This window comes from Polyodon spathula, chromosome 24, assembly GCF_017654505.1.
Source record: "Polyodon spathula isolate WHYD16114869_AA chromosome 24, ASM1765450v1, whole genome shotgun sequence".
Classification (NCBI taxonomy): domain Eukaryota; kingdom Metazoa; phylum Chordata; class Actinopteri; order Acipenseriformes; family Polyodontidae; genus Polyodon; species Polyodon spathula.
Genome location: NC_054557.1, coordinates 1 through 19,788, shown reverse-complemented (window position 1 = coordinate 19,788; position 19,788 = coordinate 1). Strand labels below are relative to the sequence as shown.

Sequence of the window (19,788 nt, the reverse complement as noted above, 5' to 3'; positions counted from 1 at the left end):
CAGGTTTTATTTCATTCACGCGTCTCTCATGCTCTGGTTTCATTTGAATGGTAGTTTTACTTTAATTTGTAAATTCTGTGACGTGAATACATTAATTAAGATGCGTATTTGTCCCAGTGCTATAATGAAAAAAATTGCGTTGTGTTCAGTTTTGCCAAGATCATAATGTTGCTACTACATCATATAGATCAGCTGCATAAGGACCTTTCTACCACAGAATAGAGAATGTTGTTGAAGCTGACAATGTTGTTGAAGCTGACACCCTGGGATCCTTCAAGAAGCTGCTTGATGAGATTCTGGGATCAATGCTACTAACAACCAAACGAGCAAGATGGGCTGAATGGCCTCCTCTTGTTGGTAAACTTTCTTATGTTCTTATGTTAAAAAAAAAAAAATGCCTGAGGTAAGTGGCTTATGTACAGCAAGTCCAAAACGTTTTATTGTTATATTAAATTAAGGCTGCCAAATGTTAAATTCATATGTTTTTATGTATCATGTATCAAACTGTACCAAGTTTTGTTTTATTTGCTATTTATTAGCTATTAGCTGTTTTTTTCGTGTTGTCAGTGCAATTGCAGATGTGTAATGTGAAAGAGAAGTGTTCTCGCTACACTTGAAAAGATGGAAGTGAACTCAGTACATGTCCAGGTGTACTCAGCACACATCCAGTCTGAAAGAGAAACTATTCAAGGAGGTTTCCACTGAAAAGTGCCAAGCATACTTGGTAAGTGTACCCTACTCGGTACACTTACAAGTGTTTCCAGTGTGAAAAGGGGGTGAGACAGTGAGCTGAGGCTTGTATTAGTGTAGTTTGTGTGGATGTGCTGTTCAAAAAGGTGCAATCTGCAGGGCTGGGGTTTCTAATTAATGGTCAAACCACATAGTCCACTAGCTTTGCACATTAATACAGCTCACCTCTCAAGGGCTAATGTGCTCCCTCTGTCACTCACACACTAACAGATGGGTCCACTTCCTTCTATTCCTTTCGACTGTTACACAGCCAGTAATGCAGATTATTATCTTAAGTGCCCCTTTCAAAGGTTTTGAAATGAGTCGATGGGTTTCCCATATCAAAGTTTCCCATAGTAAAACCATTGCAAGGTGTATTGAAGCATGGGAAAGCATTGCAAAGTCCAGAGAAATATGATAAAGCATCTTATACGTGGAAACCAGGGTAACATCATGGAAGAACTGGCTTCTAAAGCAAAGCACAGTACAATTTACTGTTAACAGGCCTGACTGAATTGACCAATTCTTGAATTATAGAATAAAGAAATATGGAGGGAGCGACGTGCCTCCTTCCCCTCCGAGCTGTGAGGCACTGGGTCCCCCTCCTGCCCCTCTCCCCTATGGGGAATGACAGTGTGTCCCCTGTGAGCTGTGAGGCCTGAATTATTTGATGTAGTACAATTACAAATACATGGCTTTGTAATTGTGTTGGGCTTCCAGATGACGTAGGTAATAATACAGCATTCCCTGCTGTTTGTCTTTGTCTCCAGCATTACACCACAGATGCAGACGGACTGTGTACTAAACTGATCAAACCCAAACTCATGGAAGGGACAGTGGCTGCTCAAGATGAATTCTCCAGAAGTAAGTCCTTGTTATAGAAACACCTCTGCTTCCTGATTCCAGTGTCTGCAGTCAGTGGCCACCCGGACTGTCAGTCTGAAGAAACCTTGTAACCAAACACATGCCTACTGTGTCTGCTGGACATACGTCTACAATCTTTTACAACTTCATCAATTTTGTTTGGACATTTTATTAACACCTTGAAGCCTGTTAATAATACAGCAGGTATGACACGTTCAGTCTAGGAGTTGTTTCTGACCAGCTGAGCTGATGACTCGTGATTGAGTGGGGCAGAGACACTGCTGTGCAGAATCACTAATAGGAAAGTGAACCCATTTCAATTGCTGTGGTTTTACTCAGCTTGGATATCTCCACTCCGACTGCATTTGGTCAGCTGCTTGTCAGAAACAAAGAATAGATGGAAAATAATTGCATTAAGTAGCAACAATGAACAGGTTGTGTGATATTTCAATAAAGAACCCGAATCTGCTCAAAATTTAAATAGGTTGCTCTAAAAGGAGCAAGCCTGGATATAAAACAGTGTGGGCCAGTGATATTCCTTTGACATACGACTATGCATCCCTCCTGACTGGGAAACTTCATGGCATCCGTTTGTCAGAAACGTGATTAGGTGTTTGATCGATTCATCATTGTTTCCATTTCAATCAGAAACGTGATTGGGTGTTTGAACTCACTAGCCTGTCGTTCTTGTTATCTTCTCCTCCAAGGTGTACACGCTTCCTAAGGGATTAACTGGTTTATAAATATGCATGACCAGCCCTATTGCTTTATTTACTGTTTCCCAGGTAACACCGATTTGAAAACATTGTGGAAGCAACCGTTGAATGAAACATTTCGTATCTTAGATACAACAACTTTTCAAAGCAATGCTGATTCTTTGCTTCACAGGGTGAGATTTCTTATTTTAGATAAAATACTATTCCCAAAGTATAACTGCTGCGTGAAAGAATGTGCATTAAAAGATTTCTAAAAAATCTGCAAAAGTGCAATGTTTGAAAATCAATACTGAAGTGCTCAGTTTGTGGGTGTTGTGTTATCCCTTGTTTCTGTTGATTTGATTAATAATTAAAACCGATTTTGGTCAAAAGGCAAGGGATCGAAATTACCTTTATGTAACAAGTGGTAGAGACATGAATATTCTATTGAGAGGCTCCCATGTACCTCTATGAGCAGACAAGATCATGCAACAGTCTCTTTACACATGGGTTGTACCGACAGACTGGAGAATTGCAAACGTAATACCGATCCACAAAAAGGGAAACAAAACCGAACCAGGTAACTACAGACCAATAAGCCTGACTTCTATTATGTGTAAACTTGTGGAAACTATAATAAGATCCAAAATGGACAATTACTTATATGGTAACAGTATCCTGGGAGACAGTCAGCGCGGTTTTAGGAAAGGGAGATTGTGTCTAACTAACCTGCTTGATTTTTTTGAGGAGGCAACATCGATAACACCGTGTAACAATTTCTTTTTTTTTTTGTTCCTGGGTAGTAAGTGTTATTTCCTAATTGCTTATGCCACAAAAGTATAGAAAATGGCTATTAGATTTAGAAGTGAGTAGTTTTTTGAGATTTACGATTATACTGTATTTACAATATAATCGTAAATCTCAAAAAACTACTCACTTCTAAATCTTTTGTAGTAATTTTTGTATTACTTTAGTATAAATACATGTTAATTTGGATTCATATGTTGTTTTTTTCTGACTTCACGTGAACAAAAAGACACACATTTGCCCGTTTTCCCATTGGAAATAGTGATATTTTGAAATATCACTGTCCTGGTCACAAAAGCAAAGTTTGTGGGGAATAATAGCCATTTTCTATACTTTTGAGGCATAAGCAATTAGGAAATAACACTTACTACTTACTGTTGCAGCAGCAAAGGTCATTCAAAATGATCTAGACAAGATTCAGAACTGGGCAGACACATGACAGATGACATTTAATAGAGAAAAGTGTAAGGTACTGCACGCAGGCAATAAAAATGTGCATTATAAATATCATATGGGAGATGCTGAAATTGAAGAAGGAATGTATGAAAAAGACCTGGGAGTTTATGTTGACTCAGAAATGTCTTCATCTAGACAATGTGGGGAAGCTATAAAAAAGGCCAACAAGATGTTCGGATATATTGTGAAAGGTGTTGAATTTAAACAAGGGAAGTAATGTTAAAACTGCCCAATGCATTAGTAAGACCTCATCTTGAATATTGTGTTCAGTTCTGGTCACCTCGCTACAAAAAGGATATTGCTGCTCTAGAAAGAGTGCAAAGAAGAGCGACCAGAATTATTCCGGGTTTAAAAGGCATGTTGTAACAAACCCAATCCTTAAGCAATGTCCAATAACTAGTATTTTTTGACGGAAATACAAATAAACTACCCTGAACAATATAAGTCTCCAAAGCAGTAGGATTGCGCGACAGAACCAAGAAAAATTGCGGGGTAAGTCAGGATTGTTTACAACAAATAGAACATAGGAAGACAATTAAACCAGAAGACAACAACAGAGTTCAAATAGCAGATGTTATTGGATATGCGTGGAATATTATACTTGAGACAGATCAAACATTTGGAGTACATGAGTTTTAAATAGACAGCATTTGAACACTTCAAAATGTTTACCACAGTCCATCAGGCAGTCCTTATAAAAAGAAAAAAAAATGTCCATGAAACAACCACCAATACTTTAAAAGTCCGAAAATATTATCCAATCCGTATTGCGAATGTAGTTGAAAAAGGAAAGTTTAAACACAAAACAAAACAAAAATGAAACTTCTGTGCTGGGTGCTCGTTAATCCCCAATAAATAAACAAAAAGGATAATACTCCAAAACAGTCGGAACAGCCCAGATAATCCAGCAGAAAAGAAAATAAGATTCCTCCCCATTAGGGGATCTCGCCCAGTTCTTCCTTGGTCCTGTAGAGCTTGGATTTTCCAACCAGGTAAGAAGACAAAAAGTGATGATGATAACTGGATTAGTCACTGCTGTTGCTCTTAGGATCCATATAAACAATCTGAATGCTGTGGATAGTTTCAGTTTGGCAGGAGATTAGATAACTGGTTAATTTAAACTGGAAAAATGGCAGATTAGAGAAAATACTGTTTCTAACAACCAAAAGATTATTGCTTCCTAATTTCTCCTTACAGACCAGCAAACTCCCTCACAAAAAACCACACCGAAAAAGAATCACCCCAGCAAAAAAAAGAACCAACCTCTCCACCAGGAAGTAATAGTCCTATTTAAAGAGCCACCAATTAAGAAACTTGGACTTAATGATACATGAAGCCCAATAAGACCTTTGCGAAGGCAATTAAGGAAAACACCTGAATCTAAATAAAATGTCCATGAGGCAATTAAAGAAAAGATCCTCAGTTAAAACAAGAGAAAGTCCAGTGCAGAGATAAACCCCTACCAAAAGTTAACAGTAAATTGAAATAGCTTCACCTAATTTTACCTTATGGAATCTGAAAGGCCCACTTTAAAAATGAGAACAAAATTACTTATTTAGCAATTGAACTGAGAATTAAATTAACCTGGCCAGGTATTCTGATACTCAGTTAATGCTGCATTCATGGAGCTAGTGCTACAATGTCATATGCAGACAAGCTAAAAGAATTGAATCTATTCAGTCTTGAACAAAGAAAACTACACGGCAACCTGATTCAAGCATTCCAAATTCTAAAAGGTATTGACAATGTCGGCGCAAGGGACTTTTTCGACCTGAAAAAAGAAACAAGGACCAGGGGTCACAAATGAGATTAGACAAGGGGCATTCAGAACAGAAATAGGAGGCACTTTTTTACACAGAGAATAGTGAGGGTCTGAATCAACTCCCCAGTAATGTTGTTGAAGCTGACACCCTGGGATCCTTCAAGAAGCTGCTTGATGAGATTCTGGGATCAATAAGCTACTAACAACCAAACAAGCAAGATGGACCGAATGGCCTCCTCTCATTTGTAAACTTTCTTATGTTCTCTGACTTGTCCGCTGGCTTTTGAACCAGCCTGTATATTCTTTCAGTTTTTGTTCTGTAAAAACTTACTGAAGTAGGTGCTATGACTGTAGAGCAGTGTTTCAACACTGAAAATAACCTGATCCTGTTTAAAAATACCTCAGTAACGACATCTGTGGTATCATTTTCTGTACTGATGCAGAAAGCAATGCAGCGTGCAGGATAACCTGTTTGTAGCAGACCATGTTTATTAACACAGCTGAAGAGGGTTATATTTTCACATGACTGTATCACCACAATAATTCCATCATTCTCACCTGTTCTGCACTTTTGTTTGTTTTATAGGTCTAAAATGTGCAGTTTTGAAAGAAAAACATATAGTAAACATATAACTCTGTGCCTAATATCTCTCCATTGAAAGTACCATACATTCCAAATATTCTAACAATATGAGTGTGGACTATCACATTTCCTTACAGTCCTGAACTCAAAAACCCATATTTCCTACATATACATGTTTAATAGGCGTGATACAAAAGAAGCATTCTTAATCATTCAAAATTGATTGTTTATGCATAGCTTTCCAGATAGTAGTAAGACAATATCTGCCATTACAGTGTTAATCTTGCAACACTAAGTGTTCCACCTGTACCCCAGTACCATCACTTTCCTTATGATTTTTGTGAATATAAAATTCCATCTTTCTAGAATCCAATATTCTAGACCATATCAACCTTATGTGAGATTGATTACAAATTTTATAACTATAACTTCAAAAAAATGATCACTATGCATTGAACTTGTAAAATAGTGTGTGAATGTTTAACTATCTGTAACACATTAGTAGGCAACTGTTCCTTTTCTCCTGCATAGTTATACAAACCTCCATTACATCTTGTGATATTCTCTATAAAATACCCCCACATATGTAATCCTTTGTATAACACGTCTATTGCTAACATTAACATTAATTTCCCTTCATTCATTTTAGACATATTCTACACTACAGTATATCATTAAATAGGAAAATTATTGTCCAAAAAATATCCATGGTATAGGTGAGAATGTTCTCCAGTAGAACAGCCATTTGCACTGGTCCCATTCACAGCTTCTGCTGTATGATCAGTTGTTGTCTCCACCCATGTCCCCAACACCTCCATCAGAATCAGTAACCACTTCCAGAACCTAGAACAAAATCAAGTGCAGTATTAATTCTTTTGATAACATCTGATTTAATTTCAACCTTCAGTGGGGTCATTCACTCTTTGAATTCTCTTTCATCTTCACATAAGAACATAAGAACATAAGAAAGTTTACAAACGAGAGGAGGCCATTCGTGATCACCTGTGATGTCTGCCTACATGATGCAGTCTGTGTGAGAGAAGAAATGTTTGCTGCTTTTATTTCAATGATCTGTTACATCATAATTATGATTATTAATTTGCAAGATCTCTATTGAAACATACAACATGCAAATCCTCCCTTTGTCTCAACACAGACAAATATCTTATTGTAATTAGAATATCACCCGTTGAAAAATTAAACTACAATTGGCAGAGCTTTTCCTGCAGTTCCATTTATTATGCCTGTGGAAGGGGTGTGGGTAATTCACTGACCAGGAGACAGACAGGTGTATTTGGAAACACCACACAGGTGCCCAGTTTTATTTTGGACCGGTTCTTATTTTTCTCCGGCAGAGGGCACTGTTGACCGTGGGCTGCCTATCAACGATGATAGACAGCACCACGGAAATACCACAGCTGGTACACGAACAGCAAATGCACTCGCAGGTGCTCAAAGAAATAATAATGAAAACAGAAGGCGAAAAGAACAAGGGAAAATAAAACAGTAATAAAACTACAAATAAAAGGTGCTGCACTCGGCAGCGTTATCCCGGTCGCCGCTACCCGCATGACCCGGATCACCGTCCTACTCTGTCGGCTATCTAGCCTGCTCTTTTACAATACGCCGGGGTCTGCCCAAGGGTTCCCCGCTCTCTCTCTTTCTCGCTGTGAGTTTATTTAATCCCGGCTGATTCCCGGTCCTGAATCAAAGCTTCCACACTCTTGGTGCGTCTAAGTGGGCAGACCTGAGGAAACAACAGAGCGTTATTTTATAGGACCAACAATCACCCAAGACCCGCCTCCCAGCCATTCAGAGAGGGGGAAAGTCCACACACACCCTTTCCCACCTCCCCGTGTCATTGTCATGACTCACAGGCGGCTGTTGGGCGACTGCCGCCCTCTTCCTGCAGCCCGTGAACACGCCAGCAGAGTCAGCACAGATCTCTCCCTGTTACAATGCCTTTGTCCACAGACTTTACTAAAGGAATGTTCTCATGGACCCCAATGTAAGCAAGAGAGAGATATGTATCCCAACAGCTACTACAGCACTACTTTTCCTTTCCATAATCCATTGATGCATTTCTGCTGTAACAATATTGCCTTCCCACTATGCTTGTTCTAAGACCAAAGATTAATTTATTTATTTATTCACTCTAAAGTTCAAGTTGTGTCTTCAATATGTCTTCTAATTGAAATGTATTAACCCTCTCTGCAGCTGAACAAATACCCTTGTCTGCCGTAGTTGCTTTTTCTATCTCCCGCAACCACATTGTTTATGAGAGCTAAACTTCAATCCTATTGCATCTCCATAGCAATTCATATATGTTAATATTTTACATCACAACAACTCCTAACACACTTCCAGTTGTCTAAACTAATGAAAGTTTCATTTTTAAGAACACCAAACAATTGTCAAGCAACCAAAACATACTATGTATTAACTCAAAAGTTAATTTTCAAAAGCCGTATTACTCTCCCCCTTTTGGTTACTCACACAACATGCAATTTCAGACTGCAACCAAATATGTTTTTACCATCTCCTGTGGGAACCCATCCATATCTCTTTAAATTTATCATTGCCTATTTGAAACTATAACAGCAGCATTTTTGTTACCCCAAAGTACTTTACCATTGAACCCCTCAAGTGTAATGGTATCTTCCATATGTTATGCAGAAACACCCCTCTTTCGATGGCTTCTTGCCCACTAACTTCATAATGTACTCCTTCAAATCATGAAGCTGCTTAACAAGTTCTTTGTAAGGACTAAACTCCCCCAGCTGTTTAATTACTAAATATAATGTATATGGGAAAACAGAAAAATGAATTAAAATAATGAAATGTGTATTAAATTAAACAAGTTTAGAAATAAAACAGTTCCTTATCCTTTTAAAAAAAAAAAAAAATGCATAAAGCATTGAGAATTAAATTGGTGTCTTTGCATCCTGGTAATGTGTACACGCTGAACTGCGGCGCTAACCCACACTGTCACTGTCTCCCTTTCAGGTGGCTGGGCTCTCGTTAGAAAGGATCTCAAGCTGTTGCAGCCCATAGGGAAAGGGGAGTTTGGAGGTGGGTACCCTCCTGTATACAAACTTGTGTGTGTGTGTTTACATGGGGATTTACATTTTCCTAAACGTTTAACCAGTGTTAAGAATCTGCATACCTGTTTACAGAGGGCAGCTCCAGTGTTTATACAGTAGGGTTTGTGCAGTGTCAGGTTATTTTTTCAAACTGTAAACTTTGTCATAAACAATAACATCAATGTGATTATTTATAACAAGAGAAGTTTGGTTATACAAATTCCCAATATGTTAAAAACTTTAGGAAATGAAATGGAATCCAACATCCCTATTGAAATAGGTTTTTGTTTTATTAGCCCTTGAATATATCCACTCTGTAGCAACTCCTTTTGTGAACAGTGAGCTTGAAGACACGGCCTGCCGCCTTTCAGTAAGACACAGAAGCTAAACTGGAAAATGTAAAAAGGCATGAATTCTATTTTAGTGTAAAACAGTACTTGGATATAGGATGTGGTTGAATGTTTTTCTCATGATTCAGATGTGATGCTGGGAGACTACAGAGGGAATAAGGTGGCTGTGAAGTGCATCAAGCATGACGCCACCGCCCAGGCCTTCATCGCTGAGGCCTCCGTCATGACGTGAGTCCTGCTGGGAATTGTTTGGCATTTAATTTATTATGTTTCTTTTATTACAATCAGCGATGTAGTCAAAACCAAAATTTTGAGACCAAGAACGAGACAGGATACGTTGAGACCGAAACCAGTATATATGTAAACTACATAGAAAGCAATATTCAATGGCTCATAGGCTTCAATAATTCTATTCTCATTTTTCCACATACACAAATTGGATTGTGCTTAAAAAATTACTTCATCTTTCACATCAGACTTTTAGAATTAATAAAGCAATACAAATCATTCACTTAAAACTTATTATTAATATAGGAATGATATCAAATTATGCATAGGCTGAAGAATTGTGTTTACTTGAAACATTTTTCACAGTGGATTAGCAAAAGATGCTGGTATAAGGAAGATGCTTGAAAGGAACTAGTAGAATTGCTGCTTTAAACGTCTCATTGCTCAAAAGTTTAATGTATTAGTCATATATGTATCTATAACAGTGTGAATGTTGGCACTACAGAAGTGCTCAAAAAAACTTTTCATGCACCGTGTGCTTCGTCCTGGGACAACTGCATACAAAAATCTCCAGTGGAAAACCACAGCGAAGGGGAAAAAGAGACAACAACTCCCGTTAAAATCAAGTCCATATCCACACAAAGTTCTCAATAAAAGCACTAGTATGTATTTAATATATTTAACACTATACAACAAACTTAGCTTTAGTGACATTAAAAAAATAAATAATAATAAAAAACACTTCATTTCATATTGGGCTGATGTTTCCCTGCATGTATTTCTGAGATGTGACCGCTGAGCTTGTCTTTAAAACTGTAAACTTTCCTAATTTAATCAGGGATCTAATAATGACAAAGTGAGTTGAAATATTGTGTTCGCTAGCTTTACATACAAGCTATTCACATGTAAAAGAATTGGCTTACTTAAAAGGAAGAAGTTCCTCACACTTCTGACACCTTTGTGGCACTGCTTGCACTTTGCCGTCCATTTATTATTTTAGCCATCGATTTCAAAATTGAGAAGGCAAATTTATTGCAGAAACCGAAACTAAACTGCATTTTTTTTAGATTTGCAGCAATTTCTAATGTGACCACAGTGACTATTTATCGGTAATTTCGTAGCAAAATATTACTGAAAAATAAACAAACAGAAAAGGAAATGTCCCTCTCCATTCTCTTTTGCTAGTACAGGATTAGCACATCTTCTAATCTCTCATATCTCTCTAGCCAGTCAGTGGCTCGTTGCTATGGTTTTACCCATGGTAAGTGTGGGGTCTATGTTGAGAGGACGTTAAATGCTATTAGTGTATTTTATATTTATTTGTAATTAAACCATATTTGTTGTCATTAATAACTGTTTATGTCTATGAGTGCATGTGAATTTGGGTGAAAATGGGGATATAAGATAATCGAGCGTATTGTCAAGACTGAAGTGCTGAGATCGAGATCAAGACCAGGTCTCGAGACTCCATCTCCGATTTCAATATATATTACTAGTAACAAATGACTTGTGAAATTCAATAAATATCAATAACTACAGTATGCAATATGCACTAATATAAACAAATCGTTCATTATAGATAATCATAAAGAAGCAATCAGTTCTCGTGTCCTTAATATCAAATTATCTTTGGCTTGCCTGCTTGATCCGTGCTTGCACTCGTACGTCCCAGAGCCTCTATCAGGGCTCTGTTTTAATAACATCAACTGGATTACCCAGTAAGTGTAATAATGAGGGTTACACAGTGCTCTGACCAGCGCTAATCTCTACTAATTACAGGGGTGTGTGCGCATGTTTTATTCTAATCTTTCATATATCATCTCCACTGCCAGTCTGTGTGTGTGCATAGACACATATGTCACTCAGCATTCTTTACAGTATTGAGAGATATGGATTCTGAGGATATGTGAAGGGAAATGTTGGCCAGCCCTTACGAATGAAACATTCACATTGTTACATGTGTTTACTGTGGGGCATGGTGAGCTCATTTTTTCTGTTACTAGCAGTTTGTGTTTACAGGACAGATGATATGTGATACTAACATACGTCTTATGTTTTAAATTAAAAAACAAACCTCTAGGCTTTAGAAACAAATCTGTATTGCATTTTCATTCCTGTGTCTGGTAAAGAGCAATAATATAATGGGAGTCGTTGTGTGTTATTGCTACCTGTCCCTCAGCGCTAACCACTAAACCACACAACCTTCAACCTCCCCAGAATACCTCTTGAGTACGGGTGCATAGTGTATCAGTGAATGCTGAGAATAGATTGTATCTAATTGAGGTATGTATTGTTTGTATTGTGATACAAGACTAAAAGCATATTATATCTCATTGTAGTTCACCAAATGGTTTTTGAATAAGTGTTTTGTAGATGGTAAGCATACTCTCTCAAACTCAGGTGTTTTTTTGTCAACAGAATAGTCCATTATTAAAGCATCATTCGATCTTATGCACCGTACAAGCCATCACATGTATTATGAGACCTATTGTATCACGACCTGCATATCACGATATAGCAGTGCATTGTTACACCCCTGCGCTGTGGTGTAGGATTGTCATGCCAATGCTGTCCTGGGAGCAGTGTGTTTGAAAGCTGTGGTGTAGGGATGTCATGCCAGTGCTGTCCTGGGAGCAATGTGTTTGAAAGCTGTGGTGTAGGGATGTCATGCCAGTGCTGTCCTGGGAGCAATGTGTTTGAAAGCTGTGGCAATGGCAGAGGCTGCTTGTGTGTCGCTGTACCTTGTGTCTCTCTGTACTGACTGTGTCTCCTTACTGACTGTGCTCCCTCTGACCTCTAGGCAACTCCGACACAATAATCTGGTGCAGCTCCTGGGGGTGATAGTGGAGGAGAAGGGCGGTCTCTTCATAGTTACAGAGTACATGGCCAAGGTAAGGAAGGGCAGGATTGAATGTGTACATGTTCAAGAAGACAATACTGTAGCTGGCCTAACTCAGTAGGTGTTGTTCTGTAATCTATTGTTTTTCACAAGGCAGTACTCCCTTCAAACAGGTGTGCTGGGTGTAGAGAAGTGTATTCTTCACACCCAGAGTTTATAAAGTCTTTTTGAAATTCCTCTATTTAGATCAAAGTTTACATTGATCTTAAAATATTTGGGGTTTTGGGGTCCCTAAGTGGCTCATCCAGTTAAAGTGCTGCCGCTGGGAGGGCAGGATGAATCACACAAGTTGGATGGCACCAGTTTGCATCCAAACTGTGCAAAGAGGCCAAATCCGAGGGGGGCATCACATTGGCTCTGACACTCCTGTGATGGGGATGGGAAACCGTCAGGGATTGCTTCTCCTCATTGCGCAACAGACACAGAGCACATTCAGAGTGGATAAGCGGCAGGGCTAGTGTGATCTTGTCACTGGGGCCTCTTTGTAAGTGTGCTGCTGGTTTTCAGTCATTCACTTTGTGTCTCTCGTCTCAATGCTTTTATCCTGCAGGGCAGTCTGGTGGATTACCTGCGGTCTAGAGGGAGGTCTGTGCTGGGTGCAGACTGTCTGCTGAAGTTCTCACTGTGAGTATCGCAACTTCCTCTAAATGGGGCAGCCATCTTAAGGTCTCAAGTCTTCAGATGTTGAACAAGTTTTAGCTCCCATTGAAAAATAGCAGCTCTATACAGCAGGTGCTTCTTATAAGAATTGATCAGATACAACAATACCACAGGAGTGTGTATACAGTGTAAGCCCTTAAAATCACTTCCAAGGGGCTCAAACGATGACAGCAATCCAATAAAACAGAAATTAAGCACTTGTACTATTGGAGTGTAATATTGGTACAGCTTACTGTGTGAAAGTTCACATACACCAGTGTGTGCTAATTATTGCATTGATTACATCACTGATAATTCTAAAAATGCATTTTCATTTAGTAGTGTATTCTAAACTGTGCAGCTTTATTGTGTGTTTATTTCTCTAAGCGACCTTAAGAGTGGGGCCTGTTTTTGAGTAATACTAGCTGTTAAGAACAGGATGTGTAACATTCTCCCTGTCCCCCAGCGATGTGTGCGAGGCCATGGAGTACCTGGAGGCCAACAACTTCGTCCACCGAGACCTGGCGGCACGCAATGTCCTTGTTTCTGAGGACAACATCGCCAAAGTGAGCGACTTCGGACTTACCAAAGAGGCCTCTTCCACCCAGGACATGGGCAAGCTGCCTGTCAAGTGGACATCCCCGGAAGCACTGCGGGAAAAGGTGATGAGGACTGGGAGGCAGCGTGGTCTAGTGCTACTGCTGAGGGACTGGGAGGCAGTGTGGTCTAGTGGTTAGAGCTGAGGGGCTGGAAGGCAGTGTGGTCTAGTGGTTAGACCTGAGGGACTGGGAGGCAGTGTGGTGTAGTGGTTAGAGCTGAGAACTGGGCAGTAAATAAACACAGCAAGGTTACCCCTCTCTTCCCTCCCCATAACTGAACTCTCTTCCCCTGTTTGTATTGTAGAAATTCTCCACAAAGTCTGACGTGTGGAGCTATGGAATTCTCCTGTGGGAGATCTACTCCTTCGGCCGAGTGCCTTACCCCAGGATTGTGAGTATCTGTGCCATGTCCACAACTCTCCAGTGCAACGGCAAAGAATAAAAAAAAGAAGAATGTTAACTGCACAAAACTGCCTTTTACCATACAATAATTGTATTCCTTTCACCCAATTTACCATTGGACTTCAAACTAGGGCCTGTATTATCAGTGACGCTAAATCTTGTTTCCCCTTTTCAAAGCAAGCAAGAGATTTTTATGGGTAATGTTTCACTGTGGCAAGCAGAGGTAGCCCATGTTGTATGAAAAATATCTTATTGATTTTTGTACAATGTACATTGTAACTGCGATAATTTTGTACTGCTTCCTGTTGTGGGAATCAGCAATCCATCCCACAAGTGCAGTGGTACCCCCAAAATGTTATCCATTCCTAGCAATGCAGAATGCCCGAGTTGGATATTTACCCTCAAAAATTGTTTTTTGCAATGGTAACTGCCAACACTTGAAATAGCTTCAATTGGTACTATTTAGGGTGGCCCAGCACTTGCTCATAAAACAAAAGATACATTAGAAGATACCTAATAAAGTAAGTAGTGCAACTCAGAGCACTTGCAAAGGGGAGATAAATAGATTGGTGTCCCTCCGATAGCATCATAAAGAGAGAGAGAAAGCAAAGGTGTCTCGGCCCCGCTCTTAGCTGTGATGCGTGTCTCAACAATAGGTGCTGATTATAGCTCCACTCACCTGTGTTCTACCCCCACAGGCCCTCAAGGACGTGGTCCCGCGGGTGGAGAAGGGCTACAAGATGGATGCCCCAGACGGCTGCTCCCCCGTGGTGTATGACATCATGAAGCAGTGTTGGATCCTAGACCCGCTGGTCCGGCCCAGCTTTCGAGTCCTGAGGGAGAAGATGCAGCACATCCAGGCCAAGGAGCTGTACCTGTGAGGTGGGAGCCAGAGCGAGAGGGAGGGGGGGGGCTGCTCGAACTCAGGAGGAGAAATCCAAGCAGCCTCTGGATCACTTCATTGATGAAGCCTCCTGAACTCTATATCCCAGGCTCTCTCATAGGGGAGGGAGGGGCTGGCACCTTTTCTTCCACGTTCAGTACGAATATGTGTTGCTTAAATTAATTCTACTGTATTTGATGAGACCCTCCCCCTCTCCTTGTGTTAGTGTAAAATCTCCAGTCCCAGCATGCTTCATCCCCTCCTGCTGCCAGTCCTTGTGGTCGATACGCTGTGTGCAGAAGTGCCTCCAGACCGCAGACACCACTGCAGTATTGCATTGCTGTCCGGGACACGCCCCTTTTTTATTTCCTGTATGGATTCTTTTTAATTTTTTTTTATGGTTATTATTATTGCTGTTATTATTGTTGTTGTGTTTTTGGCTCGTTTCTCTGTCCTCCCTTCTTCGACACAGACTTACTGAGTTGTCCACTTATCAAAGAAAAATGTGCATCAGCCAGCCCTTTTACTATGCTCAAAAAATAATAAATCAAATGTGGGGGAAAACGTTTAATTAAGAACATGGGGTTTCTTAAATAAATAAATAAAAGTAAATAGGAGGACCAAAAAACCATGTTCACATGTTAAGCCGGGGTGGTTTGCATGTGTGTGGGAGGCCTTGGTTCACTGTCTGTGTTACTCTTGTTTGTTTTTATGAATATAAATAAACCATTCCATCTGACCAGTTTGAAAAAGAGCCAGTCGCAGTGTGTTGTGTTTTTATTCAGTTGAGAAGCATGCAGTGTCTGCTTACTGCATTCAGCTACAGTTGTTCAGAAACCAGAGCCTGCTGTGCTTACTGTCCAGTTTGTTTGCATACCCTCACTGGAGTTCCAGCTGCACACACAAGCTTCCTCTCTCCACCAAGCAGTCTGCTATTACCTGCAGCCCAAGGAAGTTATGGGGGTTATCTACAGTCCCAAGCTCAGGGAAGCAGAACTCAAAAAATTTCAAACCAAATGGTGCGGTAGAGTGATAACTAAACCTTTAAAAGTATTGTGTCTATTATTCACATTAGCAATGTTCTATCTCTTCAAATAGCTCCTGTAGTTGCACTGTAATTGAAGCAGGTGGTTTGTCTGTGTTGGCTGCACCATGCCGAAGGGACCCTGCCTTGCTGCAGTGCTTCTTTCTCCTGTATCACACTGTGTCACTTAATTTTGATAGAAAGATTCAAACTGCACATTGACACCGTGTAACAAATTTTTTTTTTTTTTTTTGTTTGGGTAGTAAGTGTTATTTCCTAATTAAAAAATGGCTATTATTCCCCACAAACTGCTTTTGTGACCAGGACAGTGATATTTCAAAATATCACTATTTCCAATGGGAAAATGGGCAAATGTGTGTCTTTTTGTTCACTAAAGTCAGAAAAAAACAACATATGAATCCAAATTAACATGTATTTATACTAAAGTAATACGAAAATGACTACAAAAGATTTAGAAGAGAGTAGTTTTTCGAGATTTACGATTATACTGTAAATACGTTTTCCCATTGGAAATAGTGATATATTGAAATATCACTGTCCTGGTCACAAAAGCAAAGTTTGTGGGGAATAATAGCCATTTTCTAACTTTTGAGGCATAAGCAATTAGGAAATAACACTTACTACCTAGGAACAAAAATTGTATTACATAGTGTAAGAGGACTCGTTGGCTTCATTCACTTTGGTGAGAGGCGCACTCCTGACTACACAGAACACACTGGGTTTGACCAGAGACAAAAATCACTTTACAAACCATGCATTTCAAGCCCCTAACCCTAGCCCTAATTCTAATACCTGTTTGTCTGCCACACTCTACACATTGAACACAACTGCATTGACTATTTCTTCGCCAAACTTTTAGTCTGTAGCCGTTTCAGTTTGCATTTAGCTATAATCCATTAAACTCAGTTTCATGCAGTACTTTTTTTAACCTGTCAGGTGTGAGAGGTGTTGCTCAGAAATAACTAATAAAATGCAAATAATTTAAATACAAAAAATAGAGGTGTTTTTATTTCGTCTGTTGCTCAGTGGCAGATTCCAAATTCTATGAAATTGTGTTTCCATTTAGCGCGATCGCTGAGCACATCTCGGGCGGTCTCACAACATTTGTTATATCACAGCATTGTGGTGATTCTGTGAGAGACTTGCAGATCATAGAATGCAGGATTAGTGCTTCATTATTTGAAACTGAGGGGGAAGGAGAAGTCCAGGGAAAGAAAGGTGTGAGCCCTGGCTCCATGGCATTCTCCAGTGCTTATTTAAGATGTTCTCAAGAGGAAGGGAGGGGGGATAAAATGAAGAACTAATGTCCCACACAGGTGTAAATAGGTAGTAAATGTATATTTTGTGGGAAGGATTGCTGGTTGAAATGTATGTATTTGAATGGGACATCTATTCAGGGATACCGTGATACAGAAATTATCAAGCCGGTGTTTGAGCAGAGTAAAATGTGAAGAAAATCCCCAATCCCCAGTCATTCTCCATTTATTCTTGCATTGATTCGTTCGTTGCCTCCACTGAGTTTACAGCAGTATGTATTTGAATAGAATATTGCTCTTGAAGTCTTGTTATGTGTTATCCAAATATCTATTGTTATCCTCTGAGAACTGCTGTCTGCGTGGGCATATATAGTCTGCTGTCTATTACAAGAATTTTTCAAAAAACCTAGAGATTTTTTTGCTTGATTTGAGAGCAACAGAAATTTGGAACAACTCCTTTATAAACAGCATTGCCTACTTAAAGCTAAACATAAAACAATACACGGACAAGCATCTGTTTCCGACAAAAACATGGTGTCACTGGACACAATACACATGAAACAAGCCTGTCAAATTTGGGATCAAGTTTTGGCTGGCAGCCCCAACCTGTGCAAAGATGAAACTCGCTCAGCTGGTCAGTGACTGGGTGGCAATGTGGTACTTAGGCTGATATAACCGTGCTTAGGAAAAGGGATGAATGTTACCAATGACATTATTTTTTTTATTTCACTATAATTAGCACAAAAAAACAGCCTTGTTGGAACAGTAAACAAAGCGAGAATAGAGGTTCCACCATCTGCGCAAAACTTAATACTCAGTGAAAGCAATCGCTGGTGTCTAGTTGCTGTATTTTACAATGTACTGGACATGGCAGCTGTCAATTCCTTCGATTTGTACAAGAAATGCACCGGGGAAAATATCAGTAGGAGAGAGCTCAAACTAGATACAGTGCGCATCAAGGGACACACGCAACAGAACACAATGCCAGATAACTAAATGCAACAAAAAAAAAGCAAAAAAAAGAGGTGTCAGCACTCCGGTCTGAGTTCCTTGTGGATCTCCTATCTTCAGTGTCTACATTGCAAGCCGCAGTTTCAACTCAAGGACAAAAGCTTACTGATGTAGAGCACTTGTTAACATGTCGGGGATCGGCTCGCATTGGTTGAGTCATTATGTTCTTCCTTATCCGTGGATAATGCTAAAATGAAGCTGAAACTGGATGACCTTGAAAACCGCTCACGCAGACAGAACGTCAGGTTGATTGGAGTACCGGAGGGAGCCGAAGGATCCAGGCCAACTACATTCATGTCTTCTTTTTTTACAGAGGTGCTTGGGGAAGGGAACTTTGATAACGTTGGGTTATTACCATAACCCTGGTTCCCTGAAAAAGAATGACAACCATTACCGGATGGGAAGAGCCCTCTCTGACCGCCAATCACTGAGCATATAAAAAAAATCTGCCCTATCAGGCCCTGCTGTGAGGGGATAGTCCCTCCCACCTCCTGCTGAAGAGGGATGTCCTCACAGTAGCACATCGCCATTTTCTTTCGAAAACAGAGGTCAGCTAGGAACACGACCTCGAAGGGTAATGGTTATCATTCTCTTTCAGGGAACCAGGCTTATGGTAATAACCTAACGTTCCCTTTCAATTGAATGACAGCCATTACCGAATGGGAAGCTGTAGCAAAGCTGTCATGGCTCCAGATTACCAACAGTACAGCCCCACGACGCCTAAGGGCATGATGCCTGCAACACCCTAGAGGCCAGAGAGGGTTTCGCTCGGTTTGCAACATCAAGGTGGTAAAATCGTGCAAATGTCTGACTACCTGTCCATGTAGCAACATTGCATAGCTCATCTAAGGAGGTGCCATGAAGGAAAGCCCACGAAGTTGCATGGCCCCTGGTAGAATGGGCCATAATATCCCTTGGTAAGGGGGAGTCCGTCTGTTCGTACGCCAAGCGTATTGCATCTGCCACCCAGTGCGCTAGACGTTGCTTTGATAGGGCCTGACCTCTAGAGTGGGACCCGTAGCAGACAAACAGCTGGCTGGAGAGTCTCCAGAATGCCGTCCTATCCAGATAACAGCGCTGAGCCCGAACTGGGCATAGCGTGTGCTGTCTACGGTCCTCCTCTGATTCGTGCGGGGGAGGTCTGAAAGTTTCCAAAACTACAGGCTGGTTAATATGGGATACCGCCTTTAACAAAAAGGATGGATTTGTTCTTAATGTTACCCCCCCCCCCCCCCCGAGTAATTTCTCGTAAAAAGCTGTGCATGTATCAACAATGGACAGCGCACAAAGCTCACTTACTCGTCTGGCAGACATAATGGCTATTAAAAATGCCACCTTCAATGAAACAGGGCAGTTCTGTTGACGCCATGGGCTCAAATGGGGGACCCATAAGGGCCCGCAGTACCAGTAATCGATCCCACTTTGGGACCATACTTTTCATGGGAGAACAAAGCCTCCGAGCCCAGTTAAGGAATTGCACTGCCAGGAAATGTGCCC

The 19,788-nt window shown here is 40.3% G+C and overlaps 1 protein-coding gene across 5 annotated transcripts in view; it reads left to right on the top strand.

Moving 5' to 3' along the window:
• Positions 1 to 15,733, top strand: part of LOC121298951 (tyrosine-protein kinase CSK-like) — a 110,482-nt gene extending 94,749 nt beyond the window's left edge. For all 5 annotated transcript variants that reach the window (XM_041226314.1, XM_041226315.1, XM_041226312.1 and 2 more), the window contains 8 exons: positions 1,500 to 1,593; positions 8,903 to 8,968; positions 9,458 to 9,557; positions 12,358 to 12,448; positions 13,007 to 13,080; positions 13,562 to 13,757; positions 13,999 to 14,085; positions 14,795 to 15,733. In XM_041226314.1, coding sequence (XP_041082248.1) covers positions 1,500 to 1,593; positions 8,903 to 8,968; positions 9,458 to 9,557; positions 12,358 to 12,448; positions 13,007 to 13,080; positions 13,562 to 13,757; positions 13,999 to 14,085; positions 14,795 to 14,977 — 891 coding nt within the window. In that variant the 3' untranslated portion in view covers positions 14,978 to 15,733. The remainder of the gene's footprint in view (positions 1 to 1,499; positions 1,594 to 8,902; positions 8,969 to 9,457; positions 9,558 to 12,357; positions 12,449 to 13,006; positions 13,081 to 13,561; positions 13,758 to 13,998; positions 14,086 to 14,794) is intronic.
• Positions 15,734 to 19,788: the final 4,055 nt, after the last annotated feature.